We start from the raw sequence: 19,560 nt of genomic DNA, 5'->3' as shown, positions 1-19,560 counted from the left end.
GTCTACTGTTCCCATCTTTATGTCCATCTGTACTCAATGTTTAGATCCCACTTATAAGTGAGAACATGTGGTATTTGGTTTTCTGTTCCTGCATTAACTTGCCGAGGATAATGGCCTCCATCTGTATCCATATTGCTGCAAAGGATATGATTTTGTTCTTTTTTACAGCTGCATACTATTCCATGGTGTATATGTACCACATTTTCTTTATCCATTCTACAATTTATGGACATCAGGATTAATTCCATGTCTTTGCTATTGTGAATAGCATGCACTTAATCTTGACACTTTACGTCACATTTAAATAAACCTCTTAGAGTCTTGGAAATAGAATATTCATTCTAGGTGAGCAAAATGAGACATTTAATGACTAGCCCATGATAGGCCAATCAACCTTGTAAGACAGTGATCCCTCAGGTTTGTTCATTAAAGTAAGATAAAGAAGAGCAGATAGAAAAAAAAATCCTAGCCCTCAAAGAAAAATCCGTTTTGCTCAACCCCAATATTCCATCATGACCCTACTGAATAGAGCCTCTTTAGCTTATACAATTCTCATATAAACAAAGAATAGAGGTTGAAATGCCTCAAACAAACACCTTCTTTCTTAGTTCTAGTTTGCATCTGCAAAAGTTGACCTTAGGTTTTGGGGACAACATACTCAGAGCCACCAACATAGATCAGTGGTTCTGAAACTTCAGCATGCTGATTCTTGGGCCCTATCCCAGACTTTTTTATTCAATAGGTCTGGTGTTGGGCCTAGGAATTTGCATTTCTAAGCAATTTCCAGGTTATACTGATATTGCTGGTCTGGGGACCACAATTGGAGAACTACTCTACTAAATTAACTGTACTTATTTCACTCTATTTTTTATATCCCTATCCCTGACTGGTAAAGCTACTTACTTTCCACTTCCAGGCATAGGATGAACCCTGAATTTGGTATCAATCCTAACCTAAGAAGAGGGTACTTAAGGCAATCAACCTCAGTGGTCTGTCAAGTCCCATTTGCTACTGGTTCCTTTGTCCTCAGTCCCCTATATTCCTAATGATTAATTACAACTATTGTCCCTAGTTTCTCAATGCCTGGCTCCTGGTCTCAGTGGCCCTGCCTCTCCACTTTCCACCACAATGACTAGGTCCATGACACTTGCTTTCAGACTTCTCACATATCAAATGCCTGCCTTTTAACTTAAACCCAAGCAAGTCAGATGTTCTGCCACCCAAACCACAGACCTAGCTTTAAATATTTCTAATGCCCTAATTCCTGCCTTTTCCTTTCAAATGATTCTGTATGTATGCTCTCAACAATTTTTATTGTTGCCTTCTGTTCAGTATTTATTTTCATTGTAGCCCAGGTCTGATTTCTAGATTTATATTTCCATAGGCCAGTACCTAAACTGATGAGTCATACTCACCCACAGCTAGCCTTGCACTTACACTGAGACGCTCACACTGCCATATCTAATTTTGCCTATTCTATTTCGGGGTACGGTGGGAAGAGACTTGGAGCCGGACAGATCTGGGCTCAAATCTAAGTTCTGCCATTTATTAGTTATGCCATGTCGCTAAGTAATTTAGCTGCTAAGAACAAAATGGATGAGTTGTCTGAGAAGTCAGAGAGGTTTTATGTGTAAAACATCAAGAATGGAGGTTTAAAGTGTTCAATGAATGTTAATTTCCTTCTGTTCCTCCTGCTGCCTCTCCTGGATTATGCAGCTTCTTTAGGTGAACATGTTAGTCAAGAAAGCTAATATATTTCTCTGTAAAAATGTTTCCTTGAAATATCCACAATATCTGTTTTATTGGACATTCTATTCAATTGCAGAACCCTTTGAAAATCAATTCAAGGCCAGCAAAAGTAAAACTTAATTAAAGAAATGGTCATGGTATATGTGTTGGAAACCGGCAGAAGAGAAGGAAGAGATTTTGTTATTGACAATATAAGCCATATTTGCATTACTGCTTTTGGCAATGTGAGAAACATGCCTATGTTCCTTCTGTAGTGTATGTAGAAAACCCCAAACTGAAAAACCAAATTGAAAACTCCAAATTGTTGAAACACACGAAATATATCACACCAGAATATTCATTTAATCTACACAAAGCCATAATAATGGAATTCATAATTTTTAAACTAGTCCTATATACTATGTCAAAATAATCATGGCTGAAGCATTTATGTCCCTTTTTATGGAAAATCAAAAGAAACTTCAAGTCCAAGTCTCCCTCTAGGATTGACAAATTTAGGTATTTTGAGAAGAAATCACATCCAGGGAGGAAAAAAAGCTGAACAGTCCCATATTTATCTCCATCCTCTAGGAAACATATTTCTTGCTATGAAAAAAAAAATCTGAGATGGAAAAAGTCATGCTGATTTAATTTTCTTTCAGGGAATAGAGAGGAAGACAAAGCCTTCTCTGTGGCAACAAGAGGCCTTCTATTTTAGCCTAAGTCTACTAACATGAGTCTTAGAAGCTATTCATTTTAAACTGCAGAAAAAAAAGAACATTAAAATAGGCTATGAATTTGATTGTACATTCTAACCACAATGTCATACATCTAAAATGGCAGGTCAACAAAGTAAGTTTATTTCCTTATCCTAATTTCTCTTCTGTACTTAAGGCTAAGAATTACCATAAGGACCAACTTTGCCCTCAAATAAATAATACTATCTATATTCCCTGGAATGACTGCTTCAAATAACAATTTTATTAACTTTCTATTTTGAAATAATATTAGATTTAAAGAGGAGTTGCAAAGATAGTACAGAAAGTTCTAATATACCATTCACCCAGCTTCCACTAATGTTTCTTTTTTTTCGAGACAGGATCTAGCTCTGTTGCCCAGGCTGGAGTGCAGTGGTGCCATCATGGCTCACTATAGCCTTGACCTCCTGGGCTCAAGTGATCTTCCTACTTCAGCCTCCCAAGTAGCTGGGACTACATGCATGCGCCACCAAGTAGCTGCGACTACAAGCATGCTTGACTAATTGTGTAATCTGTTGTAGAGATGGGGTCTCCTTATGTTGCCCAGGCTAGTCTCAAACTCATGGGCTCAAGCGATCCTCCCGCCTTGGCCTCCCAAAGTGCTGGGATAAGAGGTGTGAGGCACCATGAGGCTCAGCCTGTTTAACTTCATATGTAACCAGGACATATTTATCAAAAAGGAGAAATTAACAATGGCACAATACTATTAACTACTCAGATTTCCCGAATTTTTCTACCAGTATCCATTTTTTCAGTTCCAGAATCCAATCTAGGATATTGCCTTGCATTTACTCATCATGTCTCCGTAGCCTCTTCCGATCTGATAGTTTCTCAGTCTTTTGTTGTCTCTTATGACCTTGAAGCTTTTAAGGGAATTTGACAAGTATTTTGTGAAATTTCCCTCAATTTGGGTTTGTCTGATCTCTTGTCACAATTAGAATGAGGTTATGAATTTTGAGGAAGACTATCACAGAGGTAATGAATCTTTCTCATCACACTAGGGATACATAATATTCATGACATATTGCTAATGATGTTACCTTGATCACATAGACGATAATTTTTAACGCTAGGAATCTGTTTGTATGATAGCTAAACTTAAAGGATGGCTATCAGGCTTACTGAAAATAAGCAGTGGTTCGGCCAACCAATTAACAAACACTAGGACCTACTGAAGGCAGGACAGTCAGACAGATGTTAATTTGAGCCAGTTTCTGCCACTTATTAGTTGTCTGTTTTGGGGCAAATTAAGTCTCAGTTTCTTCATCTGTAAAACAGAATATACCACCTTCAATTAATTGTTATTTTATCCTTACAAGACAGTAAATATAAAGCACTTACCCTGGCACATAGTAAACAGTCAGTAAATGTTAGTGCTGTTCATTCTGGCGTTGATAGTGGTAGTAATAATGTTAGGAGCATTTGTCAAGTTGTGTGGTATTTTTGTCTCAGAAGGAAGTCAAACTACAGACAGGAAAACACTACATGTTCGTAAGGTTTTAAAATATATTAAGTATAGTAAAATGCCCTATAAGAGAGATGTTTATAAAGATTAAATTTGTAGTTCCTTTCTTCTTTAGCAAGAGAAGTGTGCAATTGCTTTGCCATTTGGGTAGAGGTGGGAAAATAACCTTGAAGCAGATCCTCCTGACTGTGAAAAATCATTTAAGTTGGGTTTCCTTTAGTTACATAAGTATAGCGTGAACAGGCCCTACTGTCCTGAGAGAAGGGTTTAACAAGACTCTTTATATTTTGAGTGACTAAAGAAAGGCGCTTAAGCCCTGGGGAAGGAAGAAAGTTTGAGGTTTGTTAGTGAAAAGATTCTACAAAATGTCCTCAAAAAGTACTCTTGGGACTGGCTTACACAATGAGATGTGGCTGCACATATAAACTGAAGGAGCTGATTGTTAAGATCTAGATAGAACCTAGGAGACCCAATTTAGAGCATCCTTGAAAGAATGTGGCATTAAGGGAGTGGGTTCATCCTCCCTTAAAGAATCACTGCTGCCTCTGCAAGGATCTGGACCAGTTAAAGCACCATCACAGTTGTGAGCAAGCATCATCCATCCATTAGGTTGTTCAGGGACCAGGCTTCACCCCAACAATTCCATGTAGCAGTGAGAAACAGTAGGACTGACCCCTAGAGTTATTGGACAATTAGTTACCTGTTGGATAATGTGTTGCATCAAGAGGAGAGAGTACTTGACTTTATGCTATTTAGGCATATGAGGGCCAGAGCAATTAATTGGAAAAATAAAAGAAGTAAAGTTTGTCAATTATATAAGCTTTCAACTTTCCAATATCTATTGCTTGCTACCCTCAAAGGCCTCCTTATAAAGATTAACAGTTTTAAAAACTCTTAAAAGGTAAAGGGCCTTTGGATTTCTTTTCAGTAATGCAGAAAGAATGTGGGTACAGAGACACTGCTTGACACTCAGCAGCAAGGCTTATGCAGGAATAAAAATCCCATGGGATATAGTGGATGGTAGCAACCGCTGGAGCATAGGAAAGCAGATTCAATTCCTGCAGCCTGCAACAAAGGAAGAATGGTAAGCACAGGGAGAGGGTGTGGGCCTGAGAAGGAACCTTGTGCCTAAGCATTTCCATAAGTTCAACTTAGAAATACAAACTACCTTTAGATTTGTATGTATTAATGCAAAAATTACAAAATTTCCACAGAATTATGCATAGAAACATGGCTGTCATGGTGTATCGCCCTTCTGACTACTCTCCATATTTTAAATATTCTCCCCATTCTCACTAATATTACCCTAATTTTGGCCCTTGTTAGTTTTCACTCTGCCTCTAATCTCTCCCTATTTACATCTACTCATTCTCCTACCGCTACAATCCAGTGTTGATCTTTCTCCTGCTTAAAAATTGCTTTGTGAATAAAACCCAAATCATCCATCTGGCCCTAAAGGCTCCCTGTGACCTGACCCCAACAGGACTTACCAGACTCATCTCCTGCCCCTACTCCTCTTCCACTTGACATCTTCAGTAAGCCCATCTCTGAGACTTTAATCTTGCTGTTTCCTGTCTGTAAAGTCCTTTCTCATCTTTTTTCACTTCTGTATGTCTAAATCCTTTCCTTCCTTCAAAGCTGGGATCAAAAGCTACCTCCTCAATGAATTCAGCTCTGAGTTTTCCAGCTATAAGTGATGTCTCCCAGCTTCTTAATCCCCTTAACATTTTATCTTTATACTGTATTTTGTGATGTGGGTCAATTTTTACTTTGTATTATAACTATTTACATATATTTAATAGTGTCCTTACTAGACCAGAAGCTCCTTTTGAATGAGACCCATTATCTTATTTATCTTTTATCTCTCACAAGGCTTATTAAATTACCTGCAGATAAATGCGGTATTTAGTATAAGGTATTTATTTTATTCAACAGAAACCATAATACCAAATGCTGCATTTATAGAAAATTATTTATACTATTAGCATATATTCAGCTATAGATTTAGAGGGGAGCTTCTCATAAAAATGAAATAAATGATCTAATACTATAAATAACAAAATTTGAAGATATTTCCTTAAAAAATTATAAACTGGCCTAAAACTAGCTTAATAAAATGAAATAAGTAGAGGAGTCTGCAACATGGTTTAGGGACAGTAACATGTTTAATCAACGGCAATATCAACACACTGTGACATGTTAATGTTCACAAAGGTCACCGAGACCTGGAAAAAAGTTGTTTTTTTTTTCCATTCATTTGACTACAGCTGATATCTGGTTAATAATTAGACTAGGAGGGTAGATTATGCCCTGTATTGAATGGAAACTTTAAGACAAAAATCCACTGAAAAAAACATAGAGCTTTCCAGAATGTATTAGATATGCATTAATTACACTTAAATCCCAACGCACTCAGTGCCTTTTTCTGAACAAGCTCCTCTCTGACCATTTATTAACATTCAAACTTTAATTTGTTTTTCCATGAACTTAACATACTTGATATCTTCTAAGACATAAACCATTTGGTCCTGTACAAGCATTTATTGAATCAAATGAATCACAGTAAGATAAAGGCTAAAAGCTGTTACCTACTTTTGATCAAGATGGCTACCTTTAAAAAGTCTACTTTCAAGGAAAAAAATATTCAAGTGTACCAAAAAAGCAATTTAAACTAGAGATTGGTATAATAGCGGGAATAATTGGGGTACAGAGTAAAGTTATCTTAAAATAAAAAAAGAATGAAGTATTGTTCTGCTTTCCTACAAAATAGCATAAGAATATGCTAGATTAGATTTTGAGTTTGACACACAATGAATATGCAAATGTTTACTTTCAAGTGTCTACCAGACATCTCTACCTGAATATCCCATAGTCACTTCAAAATCAACATTTTTGAAACCTAACATCATCATCTTCCTCCAACTTGCTTATCTATCTGTACTCTTTACTTAGTTATTAATAATAGAATAGCTCTTCACTTATGTGCTCAAGCCAGAAACATGGGAGTCATCTCTCTCTCTCCATAGACAAGCAACCATTTAGTACTGTATATTTTATCTTCCAAGTATCTCTTAAATTCTCTCATTTCCAGCACTATTGTCAATGCCAATATTAATATCTTAAGTCAGGCCTTTAAGTTCTCTTGCTTAGATTGTTACAACAGCTTTCTCAATCTGGTTTCCTTGCCTGAGCCCACTCTCTCTAACCACCAGACTTCTGGCAGAGTAATTTTTCCAAAAAACAAGTCTGATGTCACCTCTTGTTAAATATTCTTCAATGGATAAACGTATTTACAAGGCACATCATGGCCTTCATGGTTTGGCCCCGTTTATTCTTCATTCATTCATTCTGTTCATTCATCAAGTATTTACTGAATATCTAGTACATGCCAATCACTGTTCTAGGTGTCAGAGATATAACAGTAGACAAATAGACAAAAATGTCATCCTGTCATTGCCTACTTCCTTTCAACCCTTCTTCCCCACTACTACCAAGCTTTGTCTTCAAGAAATAGTGAACCACTTGCAATCAGTGAAGACGTCTTTTTCTTTAAACAAATTTCTACTCACTCTTCAATATCAATCCAAATGCAACTGCCTCTCTTAAGACCTCCCTGAATGTTTGCAAGTCTATCTTTGCAAGTCCACTAGCCAGTAAGTTCGATGAGAATAGAGATAATATCTTTTGACATATACTTGGCAAATGCAATGTCTTTTTAAAAATAAAACATGAATGAAATGACAAAGTTTTTCTAAATTGTTAATTGTTTCTAGTGATCAAATAACCTTTTTCTCAATCTTCCAGAAGTATAGACAAAGTAGTAAATGAGAGTTTGCAAAAGCAGCTGTTACTGTCTAGTATTACACAAGAGATGATCTTCAGAGCCCTATATGAATGTAAGCCTCCGAGGTGTTTTGTCATCTTTCCATTTGAAATTTATTTTGGCATCGGTTTACTTCATAAGTTTGCCTTCTAACCTGAGGCACATTCCCACAATTAAAATGCAAAATAGTAAATACAGTTGTCCCTGAGTGTGGGATGGGGGTTGGTTCCAGGACCTTCCCACCATACCAAAGTCTTCAGATGCTCAAGTCCTTTCCATAAAATGGCACAGTATTTGCATATGCACGTCCTCCCAGATACTTTAAGGCTACTTATAATACCTAACACAATGTAAATGCCATGTAAATAATTAGTTTTATATTGTTGTCTTAAATTTTCATTTTTTATTGTTGTACTGTTATTTTTAATTGGTTTTTAAAAAATATTTTCAACCTGCATTGCTTGAATCTGCAGATGTGGAACTCACAGATAAGGAAAGCTGACTGTAAATTTTAAGATACACTGTAGAGCTCATCCTCAAATAATGTAGTTTCAGTACAACACTGTTGAAGAAAAATGATTCCCAGTGGAAGCTACTATCTGTGTGGGGTTTGCATGTTCTCCCCATGTCGTTCTAGGTTTTCTCGGTACTCTGGTTTCCTCTCACATCCAAAAGATGTGCATGTCAGGCTAACTGGCAGGTTGAAATCATCCCAGGATGATTGAGTGTGGCGGGAGTGTGAATGCACCCTATGGTGGAATGGTGTCCTGTCCAGGGTTGGTTCTGTCTTGTACCTTGAGCTGCTGGGACAGGCTCCAGCCACCCATGACCCTAAACTGGAATAACTAGGTAAATAATTTTCTTACTTGTTATTGATTTTTCTTACATATATGTATAGCTCACATTTATTTCAATGTTTATTATTAAAGTGTCTTTGGTCTTTTTTTGGTAGTTTGGTGATGTTCCTGTGACCAGAAATAAGCCATATGAACTTAAACTCTTGTTTATATCCATTAGCCTATGGTAAAATTGGTTTTGTTTTACCTTGTTTTGCTTAAAGTCGCAGTTTCCAAGAACCTATGATGATGAGGAGGACTTACTGTGTAGCAGCAATGACAGATTTTATGGAAAAGGATATTATCCAATACAGAATTTCTTTGTTATCTAAGACAGTCTAAAATGATGCACCTTATACTCTAACCTACCGTGAATACATTAAAAAGTCTCAAATCAGGCCAGGCGCAGTGGCTTACACCTGTAATTCCAGCACTTTGGGAGGCCGAGCCGGGTGGATCACGAGGTCAGGAGTTCAAGACCAGCCTGCCCAAGATGGTGAAATCCCGTCTCTACTAAAAATACAAAAAAAATTAGCCGGGCGTGGTGGCGGGCGCCTGTAATCCCAGCTACTTGGGAGGCTGAGGCAGAGAATTGCTTGAACCCGGGAGGCAGAGGTTGTAGTGGCAAAAAAGCCTCAAATCAATATGCAATTGTCTACATATAAAGTCATCCCTGATAACATTTTAAGAACTATATTGAGATTTACGCTTTCACTAAGCATACTGCTTTTTGAGAGAAAATGCTACCTGATTTCTCTATTATTAAGCACATGTCAAAATATATATCAGGAAAAACATTTGAAATATGTTCCAAAAGCAAAACTGAAAAGTTCAGATACTGTAGACCAACTCCTTCCAATTAAACAGGTTGGAACACCATGGTGATGTGAGGGGGTGGACATCTGTCAGTACATAAAGAACTTTGTGTTTGCACACAAAGACATTGCTCAACCCACATCTGGCTCCTGCAGCCAAAATCTAACCTCACTGGGGTGACTCCCACTGAAATATATGGGCATTAAGAATAGGGAAATGAATTTTTTAAAAGCCAATTGTTAGTTCCATAGACTTTCAATATATGAGGGAATCAGGATAGAATTGAATCCACTTTTCTACTCTTATTTTTTAAAAGAGGACAGAGAGGTCACAACAGAAGAGAATTTGGTGTTAGGATATCAGATTTCTTATGTCATTGTATAATCAGGAAATTCACTGGAATTTTCATGTTTTTTTTTTCTCCTGATAGGTCTTCTCATCTCTCTGCCTCTCTAAATCATAACCTGTAAGACTTCCACCTCCTATGGAAAGCCTTTCCTATTACACTTCAATTTACTTATTCCTGTTCTTTTTCTACTCTGAACTACTATACTTACAAATTAAGCAGATATTCATAAACTATTTTGTATTGTATGTGTTTCATAGTTTTGCACAGATTAGATTATAAATTTCTTGACAAGAGCAAAAGCAATATTCCAAAGTGCCTAATAAAAAGGAAGGGCAATATAACAGATATTGCAATTGGTATTTGTTCATCAAAGGGCTGGTCCTTTCATGCTCTAATTTCTACTAAGCCAAAACTAGGATTAGTCCTTACAAAGAAGAGTTATTATTTACATAACATGAGCTACATCACACCAGGGTCAGTGTCTGATTACAAAAAGACAACTAGAAGAAATTTCTAGAAAATATCAAGAAGTCTGCACCACAGCATCGAATTTCTTACAATACTCACTCTCTTTACTCAATATCTGAGATTTTGAGAAAGGCTGTACCAGCATAGTGTATAGGAGTATATACTCTAGATCCAGACTGCAAATGTTTTAATTCCAACTCTTTTACTTACTGTCTGTTATGCGGCAAATTAGGCAAATTACCTAACTTGCATTTTTCTTCCTGTACAAATGAGAATAATAATAATAGTGCCTACATTATATGGTTGCTATGAGAATTACATAAATTAATAACTGCAAAGGGCTTAGGATAATGCCTTGCAAGTATTTAGTTTAAGCTATTATTATTCTAAAATATATAGCATTCAATTTTAAAAGGTATAATAGGATTTATTTATTATTTTTTTTTTTTTGAGACAGAGTCTTGCTCTGTGGCCCAGGCTGGAGTGCAATGGCACGATCTCGGCTCACTGCAACCTCTGCCTCCCGGGTTCAAGCGATTCTCCTGTCTCAGCCTCCTGCGTAGCTGGGATTGCAGGCGCCCGCCACCATGCCCAGCTAATTTTTGTATTTTTAGTAGAGATAGGGTTTCACCATGTTGGTCAGGCTGGTCTCGAACTCCTGACCTTGTGATCCACCTGCCTTGGCCTCCCAAAGTGCTGGGATTACAGGCATGAGCCATCGCGCCCGGCCTATATAATAGGTTTTTAAATAAAAATGGAAGAAAATAAGAGAATTTCTTCTGTTATAATGAACAATTTCTTCTCTAGCATACCAACAAAAAACAAATACCCCAAAATCTACTCATACTCAAAGGTGGTTGATTTAATCCTCCTTTTTGGTATAACACTAATTCTATTCCTCACTTAAAACAAACAAGCAAAAAACAAAACAAGACAAAAAAAACAGGTCAGGCATGGTGGCTCCTGCCTGTAATCCCAGAAGTTTGGGAGGCCAAGGCAGGTGGATCACTTGAGCCCAGGAGCTGAAGACCAACCTGGGCAACATGGTAAAACCCTGTCTCTACAAAAAATACAAAAATTAGGCAGGTGTGGTGGTGCATGCCTGTGGTCCCAGCTACTTGGGAGGCTGAGGTGGGAGGATCCATTGAGCCCAGGAGGTTGAGGCTGCAGTGAGCCATGATTGAGCTACATTGCACTCCTGCCTGCCTGGGTGACAGAGCGAGATCTTGTCTTAAAAAAAAAAAACAGAAACAAAACCAAAAAGAGATTCAACTAGTAGAGAGTTATTGAGCTGAATCTATGTGCCAGTCTAAGTGGACACACATACACACACACACACACACACACACACACACACGTATGCACACAATTTAGTTTTCTTCTTTTAAACTTTTTTAATTTTTAATTTTTATGGATATACAATAGTCATATATATTTATAGGGGACATGTGGTTTTTATATAAGCATACAATGGGTAATGACCTTTGTGTTGGAAACATTCCAAATCTATTCTTCTAGCTTTTTGAAATATACAAAATATATTGTTAACTATAGTCACCTTATTGTGTTACCGAGGACTAGATCTTTATTCTTCTATCTAACTGTATTTTTGTACTAATTATCAGAAAAATCCTTCATGTTAGATATATTAATCCTGTTTTACAGATAACAGCACTGAGGTTCAGAGAGGTCAAACAGCTTAATCAAGGTCACACAGCCAGTGGCTGAACCAAGAATAGAATCCAAGTCTACCAATTTCAAATTCCACTCCCTTTCTACTACACATCATCACACTACTTGTCTACAATTTCCTTTCTCCCTTAACCCACTCACACATAATTTCTAGCAGAGCAGAACACAGAGCTGTTTCCTCATAGTTCATCCACATCTTCTTGCAAAGTACACATCCTGCAACTTTCCATTTCTGTTCTAGTTTCCTGTCAATTTAACTTCCTACTAAGAAATTCAGTGCTTAGGGCCATGTGGATTTAGAGCTCCTAAGCCTTCCTTATAAAGACTTTCTTTAAGTACAGGCTTTTAAACTACTTTTGTGATACACTACTTGTTCTGACAAATTACCTGACATTCTGAAATAATATTTTATTTATTTTTATTTTTTTGAGACAGGGTCTCACTCTGTTGCCCAGGCTGGAGTGCAATAGTGCTATCTCAGCTCACTGCAACTTCTACCTCCCAGATTCAAGCAATTCTCCCACCTCAGCCTCTCAAGCAGCTGGGATTACAGGCGCATGCCACCACATCCAGCTGATTTTTGTATTTTTAGTAGAGACAGGGTTTCACCATGTTGGCTAGGCTGGTCTCGAACTCCTGACCTCAAGTGATCCACCCACCTCAGCTTCCCAAAGTGCTAGGATTACAGGCGTCGGCCACTGCGCCTGGCCTTTATTTTTTAATAATATTTTTTACAACTAAAAAAATTACTCTGTTGTGACCAATAGAAGCATACATTTATCTCATAAGTTTAATATGCCAAAGACAAACAAGAAATACGGCAAGTAAAGAAACAAAGACTGGAAGGAGCATGGAGGAAAACTTACTGGAAGAGAGGTCAAGAAACTGAGAGGCTGAAGTATTGTTAGAGGCTCATCTATAGACACTGCAATCATCTAAAATTATGGCAAGTGTAGTGTCAGAGGTAACAGTGAGCCAAGTGTAAGAAATAAAGGCTGGTGCCCAGGAGTAGAAACAGCAACAAGGAGGTGTGACAGCATAGTCTGCTGCCATGAGCTTCAAAGGAGTTTTTAGGAAGGAGGCTGGGAAGAGCACTCTGAGAGCAGCAATGAAGAGCAAAAGAGATATATATTGCAACTCCAGGTCCAGAAGTAAAAAACAAAAACAAAAAAAAACAAGAGTACGAGACAGAAAACAACCATTACTTGCATGAGCTGCAGGGGAAGCAAGATCCTTCCAGATTTCACTTAGAAGAAGATGATAAAGGATTTTAGAAATCAACACACTTTGATGCTATGAGGATAATATAAAATCATGTGTTACCTCATTAAAAAAAGGAAACCTACTAAGGATAACAGAAGCTATCAGGTAGGTACACATAGAAAACAGTCCATATAGAACAGGGAAAAATAATACAGTCAGGTGCCACATGATGACATTTCTGTCAATGATGTATGGAATATATCATGGTGGTCCCTTAAGATTATAATGAAGCTGAAAAATTCCAATCACCTAGTGAGATCATTGCTGTGGTAACACACTGCAACATATTACTCATGTGTTCATGGTGATATTGGTGTAAACAAACCTACTGCACTGCCAATCATATAAAAGTATAGCATGTACAATTATACACAGTACATAATAATAATGAAAATAAATGACTGTTACTGGTTCATGTATTTACTATACTGCAGTTTTTATTGTTATGTTAGAGTGTACATCTACGATTTTTAAAAAGTTAACTAGAACAGCCTCAGGCAGTTTCTTCAGGAGGTATCCCAAAAGAAGGCACTGTTATCATAGATGACAGCTCCATGCATGTTATTCCCCCGAAGACCTTCTAGTGGGATGAGATGTGGAGGTGGAAGACAGTACTATTGGTCCTGACTTTGTGTCGGCCTAGGCTAATGTGTATGTTTACGTCTTAGTTTTTAACACAAAAGTTTAATAAGTAAAAAATAAAATTTTAAAATAGAAAAAAGCTTATAAGGATATAAAAAAGAAAATATTTTTGTACAACTGTACAGTGGACTTATGTTTAAGCTAAGTGTTACCAAAAAGAGTCAAAAAGTTCAAAACATCAGAGATCATAATGTTAAAAAGCTAGAGTAGGCTAAGATTAATTTACTACTGAAGAAAACTTTCTAAAAATAAATTTAGTGTAGCCTAAGTGTGCAGACTTTATAAATTCTACAGTAGTGTACAAGAGTATCCTAGGCCTTCACTTTCACTCATGACTCAATCACTGACTCACCCAGACCAAGCATCAGTCCTGCAAACTCCATTCATACTAAGTACCCTACACAGGTGTGCCATTTTTATCTTTTATATGTTTGCTGTATCTTTTCTATGTTTAGATACAAAAATATTTACCATTGTACTAAAATTGCCTACAGTATTCAGTTCAGAAACATGCTGTATAGGTTTGTAGCCTAGGAGCAACGGGCCATACTATATAGTCTAGGTATACAGCAGGCTATACCATCTAGGTTTGTGTAAGTACATTCTATGATGCTGCGTGGCAATGAAATTGCCTAATAACACATTTCTCACAACATATCTCCACCATTAAGTAACATAGTAATAATATTATAGGTCTCTTCCACCTCTTGCATGAATCGTCCATCACTGAATATCAGATATTCCACATGAGATACTAACAAAAAACCTATTTATCAATTTTAAGTGAAAAAAATTACAGTTCATTTCATGTCAACCCCAAACAACTAACCAAGTTCCTAAAGTGTAACTAAAACACAGTAAAGCACCTACACAAAAGTAATAAACTCCCATGTTAGGATATAAAATGCTGAAAACATCACTTCCTGAGCAAAAACCATTCCTAAGGTTAACAGTGACTACAAGTAGTAACATGCTACATATCCTCTTTGTTGATATTTGGTGCACCTTTCAAATTGTTGACATGTGATTCTGACAGTCTACCAACTATATCTGGAATTTAACACAGACTTCTCACACATTATTTTGTTTAAAATGCAGTATTTGGCTTTATTTCTGGGACATAAATGTAAATATGTATCTTATAATCATCTGCCAAAACACACTGAATTGAAAGAGAATGAATTCAAGGACATTTGGGTGTTAAATACCAAGAGGCTTTCTACTAGGAAAAACAGGAACCGTAAAGTCATTTGGTGGACTCTGTTTACATATTACATTTGTTCAAATGGTTGAATGGCAGCTTTAGTGTATAGACTTAGTCAAGTTAACTATACCCTTTAAACATCAAAATTCTTAGTCAAAATGGGAAAATAATAATGTTCTCCTCAAGGGAGTTTTTTTAAAAATTAAATGAGATGGCCGGGCATGGTGGCTCACACCTGTAATCCCAGCACTTTGGGAGGCTAAGGCAGGCAGATCACGAGGTCAGGAGATCCAGACCATCCTGGCTAACACAGTGAAACCCCGCCTCTACTAAAAATACAAAAAATGAGCCAGGCGTGGTGGCAGGTGCCTGTAGTCCCAGCTACTCAGGAGCCTCAGGCAGGAGAATGGCGTGAACCCAGGAGGCTGAGCTTGCAGTGAGCCAAGATTGCGCCACTGCACTCCAGCCTGAGAGACAAAGCGAGACTCCGTCTCAAAAAAAAAAAAAAAGATTAAATGAGATAATGCACATCAAGTAGTTAGTAGAGAGCCCTAGCATATAGCATATGCTCAATAATGGTTCCCATAATTATTTTTATTATCTGTCTAGCAATTGCAGATTAGAAGATTTATGCATGCACTATCTTGCTTGATTCTTAAGACAAAACAACTTTAAGCAGGAGAGAGAAAGGACATGGATTATTATCTTCACTTCACAAATAAAAAGACAAACACTTAAAAGAATTCAGCCAAGCATGGTGGCTCATGCCTATAATCCCAGCACTTTGGGAAGCCGAGGCAGGAGGATCGCTTGAGCACAGGAGTTCAAGACCAGCCTGGGTATACAGTGAGACTCTGTCTCAAAATAAAATAAAATAATAAATAAAATAAAGGTTAAAGTGAACTGCCTAAAGTTACATGATTATCTAGAAATACCCACCATGATTGGATATAAACCACCATATAAACCAGGGGTGGGTAAACTTTTTCCAAAAAGGCCAAATAGTAAATATTTTAGGTTTGCAGCCCATACAGTCTCTATCACAACTAGTCAATGCTGCCACTATAGCACAAAAGCAGCCACAGACAACACATAAATAAATGCGTGGAACTATGTTCCAATAAAACCTTACTTAATAAAAACAGGCAGTGGGGTGGATTAGGTTCATAGGCCATAGTCTGCAGACCCCTGCCCTAGGCCTTTACATTACTAGTCTAGTGTACTTTTCCATTACTTTATGGTCACCACCTATTTTCAGGATAGGGTTTCAACATTAAACTTAGTAGCATTAACTGTCAGAGAAAAGATAAATCAGGAATAATTTGCAGAAGAATTATGAATACAGTAAGATAGTACATAAATATTAGTATTATTGTTTTTTCCTCTTTTACAGCTTCTATTATAAAACTCTCTCTTAATCCTTCCTTTATTTCTTTCTCTTCTAATAAAGCACTGGGCCTAGAAGTAAACACTTTTCTATTTCTCTAAAAGTACTCAAAGCAAATATGTTTGCAGAATATTATTTGAAAGAAAGTAGTGGACATTCCATGAGACACCAGAATGAACAAACTTAACAATATCTTATCTTTTAAAACGGTAAGCAATGTGAAACTTCTGCATCTAACTTGTATGAGCATGTCTTGGGGGGAGTGGAGGGAACAGCGTTAAGCTACCACTCTATTCTCAATCTCAAAGAATAGAGTGATTATCAGTTTTCTCATTATAGAATCTATATGCTAGGGTATGCTATGGTGGTAAAGACACTGGACTTGGAATTGAAAGACCTAATTTGGAATTCTTTCTCTGGCACTTACTATCTTTGTGACCTAGTAACCTATATATAAGGAGTTGCTGTGAAAATTAAGACAAATAACTATTTTAAAATACTAAGCATCAGAAGCATTGATTATTGCTGCATTTGAAATTATAAACTTCTTAATGAAGTTCTCTTCTACTTTTTTTTTTTTGAGACAGAGTCTCCCTCTGTCGCCAGGCTGGAGTGCAGTGGCGCGATCTCAGCTCACTGCAACTTCCACCTCCCAGGTTCAACCGATTCTCCTGCCTCAGCCTCCTGAGTAGCTGGGACTACAGGCGTGTGCCACCACGCCCAGCTAATTTGTTTGTATTTTTAGTAGAGACGGGGTTTCACTGTGCTGGCCAGGCTCATCTAGAACTCCTGGCCTCAAGTGATCCACCCGCCTTGGCTTCCCAAAGTGCTAGGATTACAGGCTTGAGTCACTGCGCCCAGCCTCTTCTACATTTTTAATAAACTACAATATGATACAATATTCCATAACAGTACAATATCATTTATAAAGCATTTAAAATATTTACTGCTAAAGTATAAAGCACTTCTTTGTCAAGGAGCTAAAAGTTCTTAAAACATGTTCTCTCATTTCAGCCCATAATATTCCTTTGAAATTAAAACAAACCAGAATTTATTGAGTGACATGTGCTAGGCATTTTATATATATCAACTCATTTAATCTTCACAACAGCCTTGAGAAGAAACAAGCTCAGTGAAACGAAATTACTTGGCCAAGGAACACAGCTCCTAAGTGGCAGCAGATCTTGGGTTATACCCAGGTTACACTGAGTATAACCTGTCATTATTTTTTTCATTATTTAATACTGTCTCTTCAGTTTTTTGACTTGGGGTCCACAAAAAGCCAAGTGCCTCACATAAGGTCAAAGAATAATTACTTTCAGTGCAGTACAAGGCAAATGCTTAGATAACAGTACATTATTCCACTAGATTAAATCACCTCCAAATAACATAATATTTTAAAGATAATTCCTGCTTAATCTACTTTTGGTCTCAAAAATGTACTGGTAAATAGAGTAAAACCAGTCTACTTACCACTAGTTAAATAAATTAGGGTATCCCCAGGTTAAGCTTTAGATGTCCAAAGAAACAAATGTAGAATTTTGATTAGAGAGAAAAATAAACCAAAGAACAAATTTCCTCAAACTCCAATGTTATATTAATAAACATAAGAACATTTCTAAACCTCCTGCAGGTTTCATGTCTGAAAGCCCTTCCAGAAAGCAGATTTCTTCCTCAATAATTTTTTCCCATGAAATTTACAGAAATTATCCCAGAGAAAAATTGGCGACTCTAGTGCTTTTGAAGAACTAAATCAGTAAATTAGAAGTTTTTAAATCCTGACATTAAATATAACATATAAAGTAAGGGAATAAAAGTATAAAATATTTTGTAAATCTATGACCCTCATCCCCCTTTGTTTAAACCAGTATGGTTCTTAAGAGTAGGAGCCTTTTTTTTTCCCTTGCTAAAATAAAATAAACTTCAGTTCCACCCTCTGTTGCTTACCTGTTGCACAGTATGCTGAGAGCTCCATGTGGACTACAGTCACATGGCTGACAGAGCCCAGAAGTGTAGTTTAGGTAAAAGCCCTCTTTGCAGGTTTCACAGTGAAGCCCCTGATAACCTGGCCGACACTCACACTGCCCTGTGGTCTGGCTGCAGCGATTCACATCCAGGCTTCCAACCACAGAGCAGTTACATACATACTCTGCAAATGAAAGAAGGAAAGAGACATTACCAACTAAGATTTAATGCCCTCTTAATAAAATACACTCTATTTTATTTCTCTTAATAAATTTTCATGACAACTTTGTAAGGATAGATAAAATTAACTCTAGTTCAAATTTACTTTCTATCCCATTTAGTTTACTTAAATCAGGAAACATATAGAGTACATGAATTATGTAGTGTCTGTGTGAGTGTGTGTGTGTGTGTGTGTATTATTAGTTTTTCTGAATTAGAAGCCACCAAAGGCAGGCTTATCTACATGGCACTAAGGGCACATGTTGGAAATGACAACACGTTAAATAATAAATAATCCCATTGTATAGCAGCAAAAGCCTAAGGCTCAGATGATTAACTGTAGTAACCTATTCAAGGTCATACTAGATTGTGCCATAGCTAGAATCATAAGCTAATGTGTTCTGCCCAGGAAGAAATTAATGAAGAATAGAAACTTTGAAGTAAGGAAATGATGAACAATAAAACCAGAGGAGAAAGTTTACAGGTTCATCCTGATCTGTGAGTTAAAACCAATCCCAATTTGAATGTCTTTCCCAAATTAAAATATTTGGGAAATAAACATTGCTTTCAAGTATATTTCAAACAGTTCTTTGTTGTTTGCTTGTTGTTTTCACTTTTTTCACTTTTCAAAAGAAACATTTTAATTTTTAATTTTTGTGAGTACATAGGTGTATAAGGTGTATATATTTATGGGGTACCTGAGGTATTCTGACACAGGCATGTGATGTGTAATAATCATATCAGGGTAAACGCTGTGTCCATCACCTTAAGCATTTATCCTTTGTGTTACAAACAATCCAATTATACTCCTTTAGTTATTTTAACATGTACAATTAAATTACTGTCCATAAATTACTAAATTATTGACCACGGTCACTCTGTTGTGCTATCAAATACTAGGTCTTATTCATTCTTTCTATTTTTTTTTTTGTACCCATTAACCGT

At 36.9% G+C, this 19,560-nt stretch overlaps 1 protein-coding gene across 1 annotated transcript in view; it reads right to left on the bottom strand.

Moving 5' to 3' along the window:
- MEGF9 (multiple EGF like domains 9) overlaps positions 1-19,560 on the bottom strand; it is a 120,974-nt gene that overhangs the window by 46,210 nt on the left and 55,204 nt on the right. Inside the window, exon 2 of the mRNA XM_055271305.2 lies at positions 18,379-18,580. Coding sequence (XP_055127280.1) covers positions 18,379-18,580 — 202 coding nt within the window. The remainder of the gene's footprint in view (positions 1-18,378; positions 18,581-19,560) is intronic.

This window comes from Symphalangus syndactylus, chromosome 3 (genome assembly GCF_028878055.3).
Source record: "Symphalangus syndactylus isolate Jambi chromosome 3, NHGRI_mSymSyn1-v2.1_pri, whole genome shotgun sequence".
Classification (NCBI taxonomy): Eukaryota; Metazoa; Chordata; class Mammalia; order Primates; family Hylobatidae; genus Symphalangus; species Symphalangus syndactylus.
This window is presented reverse-complemented; position numbering and strand designations above follow the sequence as displayed.